We start from the raw sequence: 18,860 nt of genomic DNA, 5'->3' as shown, positions 1-18,860 counted from the left end.
GGGTCTAAAATCCTCACTTCTTTATTTCCCTCCCTCTTTCCTTCGATTTTCTAGTTCCTTGCTCCTTAGAAACTAGTAAACCAGTGATGACAGGCACCCTTTGAATTTGTCTTTGAACCCTTCTGCGAAATTCCAAAGTATTCATGTGTGATGCATTAAATTCTCCAAGTGCGCAAGCCAGGCCTTAAATATTACAGAGCTCCGTTGGGAAAAGGCACTCTTTTCAGACCCCTGAGGCCATCCTTTGGGTACCGAATAGGCAACCTGTTGCTACCTAAAGAGTTAAGACAATTTCCAAAGCATTATCACACCCATAGCATGGAGCCCATTTGTTTGGGGAAAAAAAAATACTCGTGGGCCAATTTGTCCTTAGCAGCAGAGCCAAGAGAGGACAGGTACTACTAGATGCATTTTGTAAGTGGGAAACTGAGAACACAGGAAACCTATCAGACGTGTTCAAGGCTGTTCCAAAAATAGATGGCAAAGCAAGGACAGAGCCCGCAGGGAAGGCTCCCAAAATTTTAGTCACTTTTTAAACTATACCCATTACTGCCATAGGTCTTGCGTTTGAATTAGTTTTGTCGTCCTCCCAAAGAACCCTACATATGTGAATTATTAATCCATATATCTGTCTTTAATTAGTGGCATATAAGCTTACCAGCCAGTGCTTCTTGATGAGAACAACCAGTTCTAACCCAAGTTATTCTGATTCGAGACAGCAAGTATGAGAAGTGGCAGTTTCATTGAGCTAAGCAGCCTTTCTCTGGGCAAACACACCCTTTTTCTTCAGCTTTTTGAAATACTGAGAAATCAGTCCTAGACATCATTCGCCACTTTTTGAACTCTCAGTTTCCCAAGGACTCTAGATCAGCACCCACTGGCCTTGTAAACGCCGGGGCGCCAGGATCTCCCAAAGGGCGTGTTCCAACACAGACCCCTCCGTCCCTCTACGTCCCACCTGAGCTTTGGATTCTGTAGGCCTGGAAATTGGTATTATTAACAAGTTTCCAGCTGCTGCTGAAGATGCTGGTGCAGGGGCCACACTCTGAGAACCATTGCTCCATCTGTTGCCCAAGATGCGGCCTCTTTGATGCTGCCTCTTGGTCCCTATCCGTATACCAGTGGAGCTGGGTTCTCCCCTGCAAGCCTGGCAGTGTGCGGCCCTGGGAGAGAAGGCAGGCCCTGCCTCTGCCACCAGAGCTGCTACCAGCCCCAGGCCCCTCCTCTGTGAGAGCCAGGCCCCTCTCCCTGACGGATTGTCCATGGCCTTGCAGCCTGTTTTCTCCTTTTGCTGGGCTCCTGCTGGAAGCAGGAGGTTAGCAGCAGGGGACCGCAGGAGGCCTGTTCTTATCTTGGGATCTTTTCCTGAGCTCTAAGTAAGCAAATGTTTATACACACAGCTGACCTAAATTAGCTGGAGCCGCGGGGACAGAAATAGGAACAGCCCCTAACTAAACTCCGCGGCGAGAACATGAATTCCCCTGTGAGAAGCGATTCATCTTCCTCCAGGCGGAATGAGTTAGACGTGGGGTTGACTGAATTTACAACCGTATTTTAATTTGAGATCACATTGACTTATTATTTTTTTTAATTTAGAAATCCAAATTCCTTTTCAATCCTAAATGTCAACGTCCCTTAAATACAAAATTGTGCCATTGGATACTCCCAGGGCTGGCAGCAAAGGAGGTCCTTTCTTCCAAAAAGTCAACTGGGATAGGGGGTGCATTATGGCTTTCGCTGGCCCTCAGGGGAGGTGGCTAAAACCCACATTCTCTGGAATCACAGAAAAGGCAAATGTCAATCACAGGGCCCATGGCAAGCCAGATGGTACCCCACGTAACACCCCTTAAGCCCCGAAAAGAAGAGCGTGGGGTAGAACGCAGTGTGTGGATGTTTTAGCTTCCTTCCCAAGTTCTGGCTAAATGGGCGTAGCCTCTCCCACCCTGGGGCAGAAGATCCCAGAAGACCTTTGTGCTCCTGGCCCTGGAGAACTGGACTGTACAATCATTTCACAGGGGAATAGTTAACACCAAGAAGTGATGATTTATAGCTCTGCAAGCTAAGATACAGGAAACGCAGTGTTTCATAGGAGAATTAATAAGTTCCGCAAATAAGAATTGAAAAACCTCAGGGATAAGAGAACCAGATGAACTGCCCCTAAGTCCTAAGACCAATTAAAACCAATTGAGTTTGGAATGTAAGAGCGATCTCAAGATAGATTCATGCTGTTCCCTTAGGGTTGCTTCTTAAGGCAAAGGCTGTGTTGCTCTTTTTAACCACTTAATAAGGCCACACTGAGATCAGTTCCTTTTCTGGATTATGGAAGAGATTAAGCCGCACCAATGTATAATACCCACTTAGGTGACCACCAGACCGTCGGACAGAGGTGCAGACCTATGGGTTCAGGTTGTACAGACTCACCAGGGCCCACTGGACTTCAAGCAGATTCGTAGCATCTGGTTGCCTGGGGAAATGGGAGATGGTTTCAAAACTCCATCAATATAAATTGCAACTGTGATCAAGTGCAAATAACGGCAAGCCTCCTGACTCAGGATGAGGGTCAGACCCAAATCAGAGAAAATGCGTGAGCAACGCAGCAGGCCTGCACAGTTTTCCAGATGATTCCTCAGAGCCACTGAGTGAGGAGACAGGGAGGGGGAAAGCGGCTATTGAAAAGGACAGGGTTGGCAGAGAGGCTCATTTTAAGCATGAAAAGCAGCAAAGAGAAACGGGGGCTGTTAGATCCATGGGAAATAAGATAGTCAAGCAACGGGTGATTCTTTTTTTCCTATAAGGAAGGAAGCCTCTTAGTCTCTGGTCAGATCGAGGAGAATAGTGTGCTTGTCCATTCTCCTCGGCACGAGGCAGTCAGCTGGGACTACTCTGTGCGTTCCTTTGGTCAACATGGCAGATGTCGGGGTGAGACAGGAAGACTTAGAGATGCCTTAGTAGCTTCCCAGGCAGCATCCTCAGTAGAGGATAACGTGGTCGATCAGTTGCCAGGACCACAGTGGAGTCTGCCTGCTGTCCAGGAAGCCCGTCTGAGAGCTGGGCTCAAATTCGGCATGGTCTTAAGGCTGAATGAGGCACACACACTCACGCACATGCACACACACACACACACACATGCACACACACACAGCCCCAAGTGCCCACCTGGCTAGAAATCCAATTTTTTTATGCCAGCCAAGGTTTGGAAGAATATTTTCTTGCCTGCCGCTCGAGAGTTGACATCTGTGGGAGTGAATATGAGAAACCTGGATCACGTGATTCGCCCACTTGTCCAGACCTACTATCCAGAAAACTATCTGATGCAATTCTCTAACCTCTGAACCGCCTCATCACTTCTGATGAAAGGTGGTCCTTTACGGCTTCTGGTTGCAATTGTTCCAGGGGATCAGGAAAGCCAGTAAAAAGGTAGAATTTTGCTGAGTGATGTTCTACTGCTTTGCAAAGTCAAAAGCTCAGTGCATCGTCCCGAGGAGTTGCTGGGAGCTGGGAAGGGGAGCAGTGGGTCTTGGAAAGAAGGGAGGCTGGCGTTCGGTCCAGGTTGTCTCCGGCTGCTGTGAGCTGTGAGGGACCAGTGCCCTGTCGACTGGTTGTTAGTGTTTTGAGCATCACACCCTGAAAGAAGTTAGGTTGTCAGAAGACCTAGGCTCCTAGCCCTACCTGTGTGACCCTGGGCGAGGCAGTCCCGTTCCCTGGGCCTCCGTTTCCCCATTCCGCTCAAGCTTGGAGCTGTATTTCACCATCTCCAAGGTCCCTTCCAGCCCTCAGAGTCTGATTCTGTGCTTCTCACTCACTGCCCTTTGGTTGCATGTTCCTACCCCACCAGCCAACTCCCTGACCCAAAGGACAAGTCCCCTCCTGCAACGTGGGACAAGGTTCCTCCACAGACTGCAGTCTCCACCCAGACTTGCGCACTCAAGGGCAGAGCGAAGTCAAACAGGGTGGTAGTCACCCCAGTCTCCCCTAAAGCTAGAGCATTGCCTGGTCTCCTCCCCCAGGCCTGTCCCTCCTCAGCATCTTGGAATGCCCTGTCTCTGCCACTTCTCTTCCTGTCGCGTATTCTGTCTCTGCTGCTCCTCTTGTTTGAGGCTGACGTCCGCCTTCCTCTGGATTCTCCGGCTGCAGGGAAGCTGGTGACCTCCAGGCCTTTCCTCTTCCATTGCTTGTGGCCTGATGAAGGCCATCACATGTCCATCACATCTCCACTGTGCACCGCTCGGCAAGCACACCGGCAAGCACCGCGACGCCGCTCCCAGCCCCAAGCCCTCTCTGCTCACGTCTGTGTCTTTCTGTTTCAGCCCTGAAAAGCCCACCTGAATTCCATGAGCAAAGAAAACGTTTGGATAGTGGCAAGGTAACTGTTTGCAAACTTCCCACTTTCCTGAACTCAGGCCCCAGCCTCTGGATCTCTGAATGCTAAGCTTGGGGGAAAGCGGGTAGAATTTCTCCTGCAAACTCAACCGATTTGCTGGTCCCCTCCCCGCACACCATGTGGAATCTTCCTCCTAGAAACTGAAAACTGTGGAAATGGGATCAATAGTATTGGCTTTGAAGCTACTGTTTATTAGCCTTAAGAAAATGTCCCCCATCTTTCTGATGTCGGGGGGTATCCCTGCAAGGATGCGGCGGGGGTCAGAGAGACATGAAACAGGGAGGTAAGGTGTGTCGGCAAGCTGCCCCCTCTTTCGTGACAGGCTTTTCTCAGCAACAATCAGATTATTTTAAATCCAATTCAGTGGTAGGGTAGGGCCTGCAGATACAGAGCTTATTCGTGGCTATTTAAAGGCAAAGGGAATTCTATTTATTTCTCTTTCTTTTAGCATTTGGGGGGGGGGGAATCGGTGTATATTCTGTACCTCCAGAGCAAATCTCCGCCACTTGAATTTATCAATACAGTAAGTGCTATTGAGCAAGCATCAGCAGTGTATGTAGAAGGAAAGGCCATTAGGTATCTTTCTCCTGGGACGTCTTAGCCTGGCAACTAGTGAGGGGAGGGGCTGGAAGAAGGAGCAGAGCCCTGGGACTCTTCAGAGTCACTCGTGAGAGGCTGGGGTTCCTTACTGCCTGGAGAATAATTGTCTTTCATCAGAACTGGAGTGATCCCCAGACTCCTCTCGGGGGCCCATTAAGAGATTCAGGACAGTGGGATAAAAACCCAGAACTAGAAATCAGAGCCCTGAGGTCCAGTTGTGGCCCTGTCACAGCCAGCGCCGTCCCTACAGACAACTCCATCATCAAGAAAGCCACGAGACTCAGTAAATAACTCATCTCTAAGTGTCCTCCCAGCTTACAGTGGGTCTCGGTCTGCAGGATTTACATTTTCACGTCTTGAGAGAGAGATCAAGGGCAAAACAGGAGGGGGGCACATGTTGTCATGTTATACTGGATGGATTGAGGTTACATTTCATCTCTGACTCTAGTTAATTTCTGACTCTTTTAAGAGGCAATGGAGGGCTTCCCTGGTGGCGCAGTGGTTGGGAGTCCGCCTGCCGATGCAGGGGACACGGGTTCGTGCCCCGGTGCGGGAAGATCCCACATGCCGCGGAGCGGCTGGGCCCGTGAGCCATGGCCGCTGAGCCTGCGCATCCAGAGCCTGTGCTCCGCAACGGGAGAGGCCACAACAGTGAGATGTCCGCGTACCAAAAAAAAAAAAAAAAGAGGCAATGGAATAGGATTGGCTCTCATGCAAAAGCAGTGTAGTATCATTACAGTTTTATTAATATTTTATAATTAGGTACCTGCCTGGCCTTTAAGTGTGGAGCGCTGAGGTGGACCCAAGCTTTTGACCTCTGTGTCTTATTTTTCTATCCTAAAATTATTAGAGGTCTTTGTGAGCCCTCCTTCATCAAGACATAGGAAAACAGAGATATTTGCATGTTGCATTTGTCAAACAAAAAACAAACAGCAAACAAAAAGAGACATTTTCCCGTTGAGAGAAAAGGGGTTTCTTTTAAAGTTAAAACTAGGTGACTCAAGTGTATGAGGTTGATAGCAAAATTCATTCTGTGTCTGTGTCTGACAGGCTGAAGACACCCTGAAGCACAAGGTCAGAAACAGGTCCGACCGTGCAGACGTGGTGAAAATGCACATACTCCAAGGTAAGGTTGCCCAGAGTCATAAACTGGGGCCCATCAGTGGGAATGGAGCGTGGGCCGTTTTCCAGGGTCCTTTGTCTCTGCACAATTGCTAACTCCCCTTAGAAAGGGTCCCCTGCCATTCCAAAGTGGTGGCTTTGAGCTCTCATCTAGTCATTTGAGGCCATGTAGACAGTCAAATTGGGAAGCCATGTAGTGGCCAAGAAGTACCAGACCTGGCATTCATTCTGGGCTGCGCCCCCTCCCAGTTTTCTCTGAGCACATAGGGAGTGTCCAACATATATCAGCTTCCTTTAAAATGTCCATCCTTCATACCAGTAATAAATGTCTAGTATTGTATCAAAAAAATAATAATCAGACATACAAAGATTTATGTACAGTGGCGTTTATCATGTCATTACTTTAAATAGCGACACAGTGAAATCAGTGGAACGTCAGAAAATAGTAGAGAGACTGAATAAATTATGCACCATCCGTGTGATTAAATAACTTGCGGCTACCACAAATGAGGCTTTAGAAGAATCGTGTTTTAATGAGAAAAGGCTCCTTAGTGAGGAGACCAGAAAACAAAACTATATTTACAGTCAAAATCGGGGAGGCAAAAATATATACATAAATTGTATTTACAGTCAGATTCTATGATGAAGAAATACAGACTTACCAATAAATACTGTATAAGTAATTAAGAAAGATGCCCAGTTATTAAAAACAGTTGACCCTAAGTGGGGAGTTTCCTAATGCTTTCACTTCTTTTGCATAATGTTTTAGCGTTTTCCATACTTACGACGATACGTATGTATAATATGATAATCAAGAAAGCATCATCTGTTGTATCAGGCCAGTCTTGAATTAAAATATCAGGCTATGAACCACAGAAACCCCAAGTTTAGTCTCTGTTGGTTCCCATGAAACCCACCCTTCCCCCCCACAGAAACTGGAAATTGGCTCCCAGGTGCACAAAGGATCTACTAGATTATAAATGACCCTTGCCCTCCAAGGGTTCATGGTCTGATTTTGGAAATAGCAATATAAGATTAGGGACCACTGCTTGTAACTGCTGGGGGTAGTCGAAGCAGAAGGAAGCTATAAGAACAGGAGTCAGGAAGACTTTGTTAGGGCGGGGAAACAAAGTAAGCAAAGGTACAAAGGTGACCTCAGGAAGATGGGGGGCGGGGGGGCAGAAGGCGAAGGACCAGGCTCGCTGGAGCGGTAGTTTGGACATCAACCATCTCAGGTCACGTAGGGGGTGGATTCAGTTTCTGGCGAGCCTGCGAAACTGGACTGAGAGATGGATGGAGAGGACCATCTTGGAGGGGATGCAAGAAAGGAGCGTTTTCTGAGGATGAATCCTGTATGGCTGTGCAGGATAGGTCAGAAAGATCCCTGAGGCAGGGGGTGTAGCAGAAGCCCTTGCACTGGCCTGACGGGTAGTTGGGAGAGGATTTGGGCTTAGAAACTTCCATTTTGGGGTTTGGAATATGGATGTTTTCTCCATCCCACATCGAGTGCTTTGCAGATGTAGCTTCTAAGCAAGGCTGACCTGTTGCAACCATGAGACATCCCTAGCCCTCCCCTGTGTGGAGAGTTCTAGAGCAGCGGCCAGACACTAAGCCTGGGTTAGTAGATGGATATTAATAGAACAATAGGACCAGGACGTCCGTAAAGGTCTCAACTTCCAGATGTGCAGAGTTGAGCGGAAAGCTACAAACTCCCGTGGAACCCTAACTTCCAGTCCCGCGTTATAGCCACCGCCGGCTCACAAGATTCTCTTCCACGTTCTTGCACAGAAATAAGTCTGGGCCTCACCCAAAGAGGAATAGAGCGGTGATTCAGGGCTTGTCAGTGACCTTTCCCACTCTCCCAAAGATGAGAGACTGCCTGTTGGATAAATTCAATTTTTTAAAATCCCTGTTTAATTAAATATTCCCCCCCAAAAATTGTTTTTCTTTTACAGCTGGACCTGGACATTTGAATCAGTTAGTAACACAACCTCAACAAGTCTAAAACTCTTGAGAAGTCACGCTACTACAATTAATTATAATAATAGATAATATTTACTGCCAGCTCAGCCTGGGCCGGGCAGTATGTAGACAAGGCTTTGCATGCAAATGCTATAGTTTAGTGTCAGCAAGCAATACAGGCCCCGTGGACTACTTACTTACAGAATCGCCAAATTGCACATTTTTTTTCCCCCAAATCCCCACAAAGCAAGTTTCTCTCACTCTTCCGTGCTTCTCTATTTGCCTTTATTTGGAAGTGTCTAGTCTTCGCTGCTAATCCATGTGAAATGAGGATGATTGCATTGAAAAATTATTAGGATGGTGGAGTACAATGTGTCAGAGTGTTTGGGTTACAAAAGCAAAAAAAAAAAACCCCACAAAAATAACATCGAATTCTAGAGCTGACCCTTTTGATTTTAACCCCTTAGGCTCCACTGCAGAGAGATCCGTTCCAACTGCTCAGATGAAGCTGAAAAGAGCCCGACTTGCAGATGACCTCAATGAAAAAATCGCTCTCCGGCCGGGGCCCCTGGAGCTGGTAGAGAAGAACATACTCCCTGTGGATTCTGCTGTGAAAGAGGCCATAAAGGGTAGGTAGCACAAATGAGTGGCACGCTTCCCTCCGTGCTGAGGTCTGAGGGCAGCCATGGCTCTGAAACGCTGGGGCCCTGGGGGTGAAGACCTCTCACTAGACAAGAGTCAATCCATGGGTCGCTGTTCCAGAGTGTTCCCCGTAACCAGAGGTCCGGGGAGTAAGGAAGAAACTGAAACCCGCTCAGCCTCCAAAGTCAGGTTAACATAGACCAGTCTGGTTCTGCTCAAGCAGGTTGGGGAGCTGACTTGATTTTAAACCTCAAAACATCTTCCCTGCGAGGTTCCATCACTTTGGGGTCCTGGCACTCTCCGCCCTTCCTCTTTTAAAGGGGTGTAGACTGGCAGAGCGGGAAGAGCGCTGGACCTGAATGGGAAGACCTGGACGCCAAGCCCAGTTCGGGTGCTGTGGCTTGGGGCTTCCCCAGGTCCCTTCACTCCTCGAAGATGAACACCCAACCAGCCCAACTCATCGGCTCTTGGGAGTGAGCTTCAGTTCTTTAAGCACGTGAAAACTCTTTGACAACACACATGTGTGCTACACGGTTGAAGTACAGTTACTGAAAGAGGAGACACAAACGTTAATTCTCTCATCAGCTGCGTAAAATCATTTTGTAGACCTTTGGAACAGTTGAAGCCACGTGGATCCAAACGGCCGGAGGGTCCTGAATTCCTTCACAGAGGTGTTGAGGTGGAATCTGGGAAAACCATGGTAGAAGGAAGCAAGGGGATCCTGGCATTCCCACGGGCAAATTACACTCTTCCAATGAAGCCTACAAAAGCTCTAAGAATTACTGATATATAACAAGCAATGCACATTTACATGTTTTGACATATTGTCCAATATTATGCATAAAGATGTTTTATGAAACGCTAAGTTCATTGTTAAACTTATCCACATTCTAAAATCGTGCACCCAACCAGTCAGAGGCCAGCCACATGAATTTTGTATTTGGAACCCGTAAATATGGAAGAATCAACTCTAGGGGAGACAGTATCCTCATCACTGCCCATTAAATATCTCACCGTGGTTTTCTCTCTTCTTTACTCTCTCTGTCCACACTAAATATCTTGTGCCTTTGAACTTGGACTAGCCCAGTCAACAGTGCACCATCCCCATCTTTACCTTGATGAGATCTAGGACAGAAAAGATCTCTATCGCGTATCTCTTATCATTTATTGAAACATTATATTTATTCCATGCATGCAAATTTATCTTTGAGTTTTATACGATAGGCAAAATATCTCATTTTAAATCGCCTTCTTTGGTTTATAGAGAGATGATGTTTTTCCATGGGCTCTTGTGTCATTGGCAATTCGTGGCTATTCCTTTTTTCTACTGGGCATTTTCTTCCCTCACTATAAAAGCTATTTATATATATTGAAAAAAAAAAAAAGCTGATCCTCCATCTGTCACAGGTATTACACATCCTTTTACCAGCATGTCCTTTGCCTTTTATTGTTGGCTTTGTTTGATGTTTGTTTGTTCGTTTCTGTCCTTTGCCTTTTGATTTTGTGTGTAGTGTATTTTACCTGTAGCAGTTTTTAATTTCTGTATCGTGCAATCTCTTAATCTTTTACTTTGTAGTTTCTGAATTTGTTATTGCTTATCAAAAACACTTCCTACCTCAAGAATAGAGTTATTCACCTATACTGTCTTCTAACACGTATATACTTCATTTTTATATTTCAGTCTTTACTGCATATTACATTATTTCAGTGCACGGTTTAAGAGACAGGTCTAAGTTTCCTTTTTGCACGATTTTAGTGGTGTATTTTATAATTCGTCTTAATATCTGTCTTCACAAGTTGCTTTACATTGGTCTGATTTTTCTAATGTTTCTTGGCTACTCTCACAAGTATATGGTGGGTGAAATTTAGAATCAGTTTATCATATTCCAACTTCAATCCTATTAGAATTTTGTTTGGGATTGCAGTGAATTTATAGATTAGTTTATGGTGAATTCATAGGTTTAAAATATATTAATTCTTCTGAGGCAGAAAGATAGTATCTCTTTTCACGTCTACACGTCTTCTTTTATTTCCCTTGGTAAGGTTTTTTAAAATAAATTCACATCAGTTATTACTTACATATTGGAAACCTCTTAATTTTGCACATTTATTTTGTAACTGGGCATCTTTGAAGATTTTCTTAATTGTTCCGATAGTATCTCATTTTATCTTTAATTGTTTGCGTGGACAATCACATCATCTACAAATAAGGAAGATGCGCCTCCTGTTTGTTTTTTCTTTCTGCCTTGGAGCGCTGGCTGGTTGTTGAAAAGCAACGTCATGGAATTATTAATAAATTACACAATTAACATCATTTTAAAAGTTACATGCAGTATATTCATAACATAAATTCAATATAATTTTATGTATTTTATTTATAAATTAAATATTTTATTTGTAAATGATATATGTTATAATAGTATAATATACTATACAAATCTATATATATTTTATCATATATAAAATATTTATATCACGTAGGTATATATCTTACATATAAAATTATATGTGTGAATTATATAAAGCACATATTATTTATATTATTTTGCATTATGCAATATTTCATTATATAATTTAAAAATTATTGCTATATTACATAGTAGACAATTATTATTCTTGGTACATTGCCAGTGCTTCAAAAGCAGTATTATATAATGTTATATATTTGTTATGTTGATGATAACATTTTTTTTTTTTTTTTTTGGCTGCGTTGGGTCTTCATTGCTGCACGCAGGCTTTTCTCTGGTTGTGGCGAGCGGGGGCTACTCTTCATTGTGGTGCGCGGGCTTCTCATTGCAGTGGCTTCTCTTGTTGTGGAGCACAGGCTCTAGGCACGCAGACTTCAGTAGTTGTGGCACACGGGCTTAGTTGCTCTGTGGCACGTGGGATCTTCCCAGACCAGGGCTCGAACCCGTGTCCCCTGCATTGGCAGGCAGATTCTTAACCACTGCGCAATGAGGGAAGCCCGGTGATAACATTTGTTGATTCAGTCTTCAGTGGGAATTCCTCTGGTCATTCACCTCTAAATATGACACTAACTTGTGCTGGAGGTAGATGTTCTAAGGAAGTGTTTCTCTATTCTGTTCCACTAAGGATAGCTTGCAAGGTGGATGCTGAGTTGTTTAAATGCTTTCAACACGCATGAAAAGATGATCATATGGGCTTCTTTCTTTGATCTAGCAATGTGGTATTGCTATCTTTCCTAATCGTCCTTGGCATTTCTGGAAATAAATCCTCCTTGGATTTTTTTCCCTAGAAGTTGCTAGTATTTTATTTGAGACTTTACATCTCTTTTGTTGTTAGTTGGGATAACAGAGGCTGCTAAACAAACCACAAAATTTCAGCTGCTTAACCATAGACGTTTATCTCTTGTTCATAAACAGTCCAGAGAGGGTTTTCCTCGACAGCAAACCCTTCAGGCACTCAAGCTCCTTTGGTCTTGCTGCTCTACCATCCCCCAGAGCCAGGGTGGCAAACTTTTTCTTAAAGAATAAGCTGAGGTCTCTAAGCTGTCACAGCTACTCATCTCAGCTGCTGTAGTGGGAAAGGAGGCATAAGCAATGTGTAAACAAGTGGTCATGGCTGTGTTCCAATAAAACTTTATTTACAAAAACAGACAGCAGGCTCACAGGCCCTAATTTTGCCAAGCTGTGCCCTACAGTCTCATCATCCTCTGGATCTAGCCAGTGAAGAGGAAAGAAAAAATGAAAAGGTCCACCCACACGCTTAAAAAGCCTCAACCTGGAGATGTACACATCGCTTCCACTCACATCCCACTGTGAAAACACGGCTGGCAGGGGTGGTGTTCCATGACTGAACAGCAATTTCACAGCAATGTCTCTGTACTTCGGAAGGGGGAACATAAAATCTGATGAACAGCTTTTAGTTAAGAGTCTGAACAAGAGTCGTGCTGTGGGTACCAAAAAACGAGCATCTGAGAGGTAACTGACGTTGCATCATTAGATGACCAGTAGAATATGTCAGTGTGAACAAAAGGAAGAGTCAAAGATGACAGTGAGGTTTCCCTCTTGGTCAACTGAGTAAATGACAGCCATGTATCAAGAGTGGAGGAGCAGATCTGGGGAGAGATGATGAATTCCCGTTTCAACTGTTGCAGCTGATAGGTCTGCAGGAACTCCAAGGGCAGGGATTCGATAAGCAGTAGATTCTATCCAACTAGACTTCAGAAGGAAGTATTGGTCTAGAGCTGTAGACTTGGGAGACTTTAGTGTTTGCGGTAATTTAAACTGATGGACTCGATAAGCCTGCCCTTTCGTTTATTTAGTTCTTCATTTAATATTTATGGAACATCTTCTACGTGTCTGACACTAGACAAACGTACAAAAATTTCTGCTCTAACAGAGCTTATATTATAGTGCAGGAGACACAGACAACACACAAAACCCATAAATAATTCTATATCCCAATAAATGGTGGTAGATGCTGTAAAAATAGAAGCTGCGCAGGGTACAGAGAATCAGGAGTGCCCGGTAGACGGGGTGTGAAGGGGGAGCTGGGGGTATGAAGGATGTATAAGAAGCAAAGAGGGCTAGGGGGCTCTCATGTAGGAAGATGTAAGACAGAGGCAGGGATCTGTGAAGAAGAGAGAGAAGGCATAGCTAGCGAAAGAGGTGGAGGATATAGGTTGACCTCATCCAAGGAACGTCCATGCCTCAGGCTCTCTAGCGGTAATCTTTCAATGTGCGTGAGTTCCTATGGGCAAGGCCGTGGCATCCTGTGAAGTGTCAGAGAGGCAGAGGGAGTTGCTCAGCGACCGGTTGTAGAGACGGCGCTCTGAGTAGCCCTTCCGGTGGTGGTGATGATGCCGACCCCTCACCTATCTGTCACTTCTTGGGGTCACATCATCCACCCTCGGTGAAGTGGTGACTCAGGGCTGTGGTTTTCTGTGTATCCTTCTCCTGGCATCTGTGTATTTTTCCTCCTCTGTGCACGTGCCTTTCCAGATGTGTTTACATTTTCCAGCTCCCTCTGCAGCTGTGCGTCTGTGTTTCTGCCAAGCCCTGAGCGAAACACTCATTGTCTCCCTCCCTCCCGGTTTTATTCAAGACCAACTCTTCTCCATCCCAAACATACAATAATCCAGAACCTCTCTCAGTGCAGGGAGGGAAGGATACTGTAAGACAGGGAACCAGCCCCTACTCTGGGATTTTTCTTCTCCTTCCCAGATGTCCCCCCTCTTGCACTCAGCTGAATGACTGTAGCAAATCGTTTCCCCCCAAACTTTCCTCTTCTTTCTGGGGTGCCAGCTAGTCATCTGTCTTCCAGCCTGGAAGTTTATTTTCTGAGTCAGGTAGAATTTTACAGATTCCCTGGGGAGGAAACGTAGGCTTGTGTGACCAGAGTGACGCAATGTGGATGAAGAGGGGGCCTTGTGGTTCTACTGACACAGAAGGAGGCTTGGGGCGCCTCGTGGCTACATCTCAGAACATACACCTGTTTTCCCTGTTTCTCCTTCTTAGAAAACCTCTAACAGCTACTCTCTCTCAGGCCAGAACTCCAGATGCAACAAGTATAACATTATGTGGGAGTGATGATTTACGAGAACAGAGACTGTACACTGGAGTTGAGCCTGGCTTTGTTCTGCTTACACGTGGGCATTGTCACTTAGCATCCCTCAGTTTTGAGAGCCGTACTCCAAGCCTGTTAATCCTCTCTCTGGTCATCTGGGTGTCTTCTTAACTTGCCAGGAGCATCCCTTAGGTACCAAGGAAGCTGGCTTCTGCTTGGGTAAAAGAGAACCGCAGCTGGCTTTCCCAACTCTTCAAACAGTGGAAGGGTCCCAGCATCCTGCTCTAGTGGACAAGCCCCTCCCCCTGAAGTGTCCTCCTCTTTTCCTTGAACTGAGCCAGGCTTCCCACTTGAATCCCTGAGTCTGCTTTTCAGCTCTTTTTTTTTTTTAATTGAACCTGTGATTCAGAGTATACAGCACCATTATCCAAGATAAAGCAGTTCTTTTTATCACCATAACCCTTCGACACAGGAAAGCAACGTTTCTGTCCGCCAGGGATGGCCCAGGAGTCATCCATTTACAAGCGTCGTGTACATTTTTCTAGAAGCTCCTACGCTAGTCTTCGCTCACCTGTAAGCCCAAGGCTCAGACTTTATAACTAAACAGAACAAAAATTCTTGTTTACTAAGTATCCAGTCATTCTTCAGAGACTCTGGAAGTCGACCACTCCGATCATGCATCTTTAAGACAAATAGACAATAACCACGGCCTTAAGGCAGATGGTAGCGTCGTTTGCTTTGGCATAACTTTCTCGTGGACAAAATCTGTCATTCCATAATGAGAAGTTATTTCCAAAGCGCGAATAATCCTTGGGGCAAAGAAACGCACGGAGGCATACGTGATAAATACTTTTCTGAGGAAGGTTCTGGAAAGGGGGTGGGAAAAGAGAAGTAGGAAGCCAGTAGCTTTGAGGGGGGCGGTGACAGGGAGGAAAGTTAGGGTGCCCTGAGACAGTGCTAATGTATCTTTGCCCACCTAAGAATTCGTTCCTGGAGAATTAGCCTCGAAAGCTGTTACGGGACAAGTGTTTATGCAGCTGAATTGTTTTTCACAACTCGTGTGTTCCTAGCATCAGGGTCTATCTAGAGACTTAAAGCCAATTTCTGAAGTGCCTGGGATCTGAGGAAAAAGAATGCTTGTTCCTCCAAAATTCCACTTTCATCGATTTCCATCCTAAAGGCATCTGACCCCCTGCAAGGGCAGTAGGTTCGGTCTTTGTTGGACGGCATAATCCATCTCCTCCGGACTGTGGTATCTTCAGAGTACTGAAATCTCTTGAGGCAAGAGCCACTCTTAAACTATAGCTACTGTCACCGGACCACCTCCTCCCTTAGGAAGTGGATTTGGCTTCAGTCCCTTCCAGGAGGACATGGGGAAGTCTGATCATGAATTAAAATAGCTGTCATGCGAACACCGCTCAGGCCTGCAAACAGAAAAGCGAGCGAAGCTTGTTCTCACATTCCCACCCCATGCTTTCCAGCCCCTGGTGTGGGTCCCGGCGGAAAGGTAACCAGGACTCTAGCCATCGCATTTTCATCTTGGAATTTTAAATGTTTATGCAGAGGAGAGTCCAACTGATTCATTCATCCAATCACTTCCGAGAAAGAGGGGGAAAGCGCCGAGTCACCAGGCCGAGATCCCCAAGGGGCTGGTGCCCAGAGACAGCCCCGTGGGCATAGCCTGGGGGTGAGTCAGGGCTTCCAGAAGCAGGTCCTTGTCATCACAGCGCCTGACGTGTCTCCAGGGACAGCAGCCAGCGCCCTACTCTCCCACAGCGGCCAGTGAGCCCCGCGCCCGCCGTGGGGGATTGGAGCAGGGGCCCAGGGTCACAGCACGGAGCCAACAGACTTTGCTTGTTCCTGAAGCAGCCAGATAAGGTGACCTTCGTCCCTCTACACCGAGCCCGCCTTGAACCAGGCAGGAGAGGGGGGAGCGCGCAGCCTTTCCTGTGACACTCCTGCTCTGGGGAAGGTCTGTCTTTGCTTTCCCGGGAGGAACCTCTCAGTGTTTCTGGCTCCGGAATTGGGCTGACCTTTGCAAAACTGACCACAGGATAAACTGCCTCTTGGGTGGTCTTTGTTTTATTTTTTAAAATTTTTTTTGTGGTACGCGGGCCTCTCACTGCTGTGGCCTCTCCCATTGTGGAGCACAGGCTCCGGAGGCACAGGCTCAGCGGCCATGGCTCACGGACCCAGACGCTCCGCGGCATGTGGGATCCTCCCAGACCAGGGCACGAACCCGTGTCCCCTGCATCGGCAGGCGGACTCTCAACCACTGCGCCACCAGGGAAACCCCCCTTTGTTTTATTTTTGATCGTGGTGAACTTGAGACAAGCAGACACTGCTACCAAAAACAATAATAACAACAGCGGCAGCTAGAAATGACTGGACACGTGTGCGTCAGGGACCATGTGAATAACATATAAAACATGTAAAGCGCAGTGCTTTTACGTGCGTTATTTTAATTCTCAAAACCCCGAGAGGTGACTATGATGATGTTGCCCATTTGATGGATGGGGAAATTGAGGCTCTAAGAAGTTGAGTAATTCATCAGCAGTCACTCCACCACCGAAGTGGTAGAACAAGAAACAAACCGACCTGTCTGGCCCACACTGAACACCACGTACCTCAGCTCCAAAGGCAGCCACTGCCATGCTCTCGGGGGCCTCTTGCTGTCACCGTTCTAATCAGCAGGGGCTGAGCCTAGTGTGGGCTCATCTGTCTGCCCTGTCGCTCACCTTCTGGCCTCGCAGTCAGAGATCCAAGCCCTTTGTGGTGCTGGGGGACTGGCAGGGCCCCCTGTGGTCGGCTCTCTGAGTGTGGACAGCCTCTGAGGGGTCCTCAGTGTGTCTGTTGGCTTATTCTGACCTGGTACAACATGCTTTTTAGAAACTAGATGGGAGTCATTTCGGGGGCCTTGGTCTTCACCCTGTGTTTGTTCATTCAGGTGTGAACAACTGCCCTGTACGGGGTTGCATGTACTCATGGCTTCTTCATGTACGGGGTTGCATGTACTCACGGCTTCTTCGTGTATACAGTTGCATGTACTCACGGCTTCTTCGTGTATACAGTTGCATGTACTCACGGCTTCTTCGTGTATACAGTTGCACGTACTCATGGCTTCTTCCTTGACTTAAGCAGAGGAACCTCTTTAAATGATGGATGTCACTTGTAAAGTAGACTCCTCGAAGCTGTGTGTCTCCAGGAACTGGATCTTAAAGTAATCCAGTCCGGTGGCTGGGAGAGTTACTTCTTCATCCTTCCCACACCAACTCTGCTCATCACCACCCTGTGACTTCCCTTCTGCGCCCCGCAACTCTTGCCAGGTGCCCTCCCCTTTTCTGTCATCCTGTCCACCGTCATTTCAGGCTCAGCTCCATCCCACCTCGCCTGGGAGTGAGTCTGCCTGGACGACCCACATCTCCATCCCCTTTGTCTGCTAGCCACCAACAGCACTCACCAGGCAGTCTAGTCCTTGACAGGTTCTCCGGTTATGTCCCGTGCAGATAGACGGATAGCATCCTTCTCGTGGTTTCCGTATCTTCACCATACTGTATCTGATTATACTTCTGCTTGTCTCACTCCTCTCTGAGTGGGAAGGCTGGAAGTGAACAAAATAGTTGAGGAATGTTCCATCCAATTCTGGGGAAAATGGGACTGGTTACCAACTCCTTTATTCCAAACACTCTACTTCTAGGACGTTTCCACATCATTCCAGGCAGGTGCCGAAGTGAAAAGGACACGCTGATTTATGGCCACAACAACAGGGCTTCACAATCCTCCCAATCCCTTTTCTGAGACAGTGGCAATGAGATCGAAGTGATCGCCTGCCTTCTTTCTTCTCACAGTCAAGATGTCACGTTCAGTCCTTCAGATCTCAAAAACTCGAGTAAAAGATGTTGTGGAGAATGGAGCTGTCCTTAGTATGTGTGTGCCGAAAAAGAAATGGACGTTGGCCGATTTCTACGCTACCCCTCCCCACTGCCACCAACCCAGTGGGTCTTGCGATGTTCCCTAAACAACATATATCTGTTGACCTCCCGGGAGGGATATTGATTTTGCCTCCCCCTCTGCTGGAGGCTCTGAGCATACAAAGGCTGGGCCTGTGTCTTAGCTCGGTCTCTAAAGAACTGGGGGACCTGGATCTTGCGATGTCCTCGTCTGCAAAACAGAGATGAGAGAATGTGGTCCTTCCTCTGACTTCCTGGACCGTTCTAAGGCCTAACACAAGTTGATTGTTTCTGTTACTCCTGCCACTGCTAAGTGAACTGCTGATGCAAACCACTGTTTTTCTCATTTGTTATCTTTCCCCTTGAAACTATTGAAGGGGGATAGTTGGGGGATTAAGAGAGAAATTTTCTCTCTTTCTCCCATCCCCGCCCTTCTTGTAACATTTCCGTGCGTGTTAGAATGCTTGGACAACTTTGCAGTTTGGTTAATTCCCTCTCATTTGCACGCGTTTGGGACATGATCCTTGATGCGGGTGGAGGTGGCAGGGGGCGGGGGCGTCGTCTTTGTCACACGAAGTGTCAGATCACACAGAGAAGATCCGTACCATTCAGACTGAAGGAGGTGGGGAGGGAGTGTAATGCTACAGCTCTCCCCACGGTGGTCCTGTTGGGCA

The 18,860-nt window shown here is 46.7% G+C and overlaps 1 protein-coding gene across 1 annotated transcript in view; it reads left to right on the top strand.

Annotated features, from left to right (window-relative positions):
• Positions 1-18,860, top strand: part of MYOCD (myocardin) — a 93,528-nt gene that overhangs the window by 40,724 nt on the left and 33,944 nt on the right. Inside the window, exons 3-5 of the mRNA XM_079905746.1 lie at positions 4,308-4,363; positions 6,032-6,107; positions 8,533-8,694. Of these exons, the coding sequence (XP_079761872.1) occupies positions 4,308-4,363; positions 6,032-6,107; positions 8,533-8,694 (294 nt within the window). The remainder of the gene's footprint in view (positions 1-4,307; positions 4,364-6,031; positions 6,108-8,532; positions 8,695-18,860) is intronic.

Source organism: Stenella coeruleoalba (genome assembly GCF_951394435.1).
Source record: "Stenella coeruleoalba genome assembly, chromosome: 19".
In the NCBI taxonomy this organism is placed as follows: Eukaryota; Metazoa; Chordata; class Mammalia; order Artiodactyla; family Delphinidae; genus Stenella; species Stenella coeruleoalba.
Note: the sequence above shows the minus strand (reverse complement) of the source record. Positions and strands in the feature narration are given on the sequence as shown.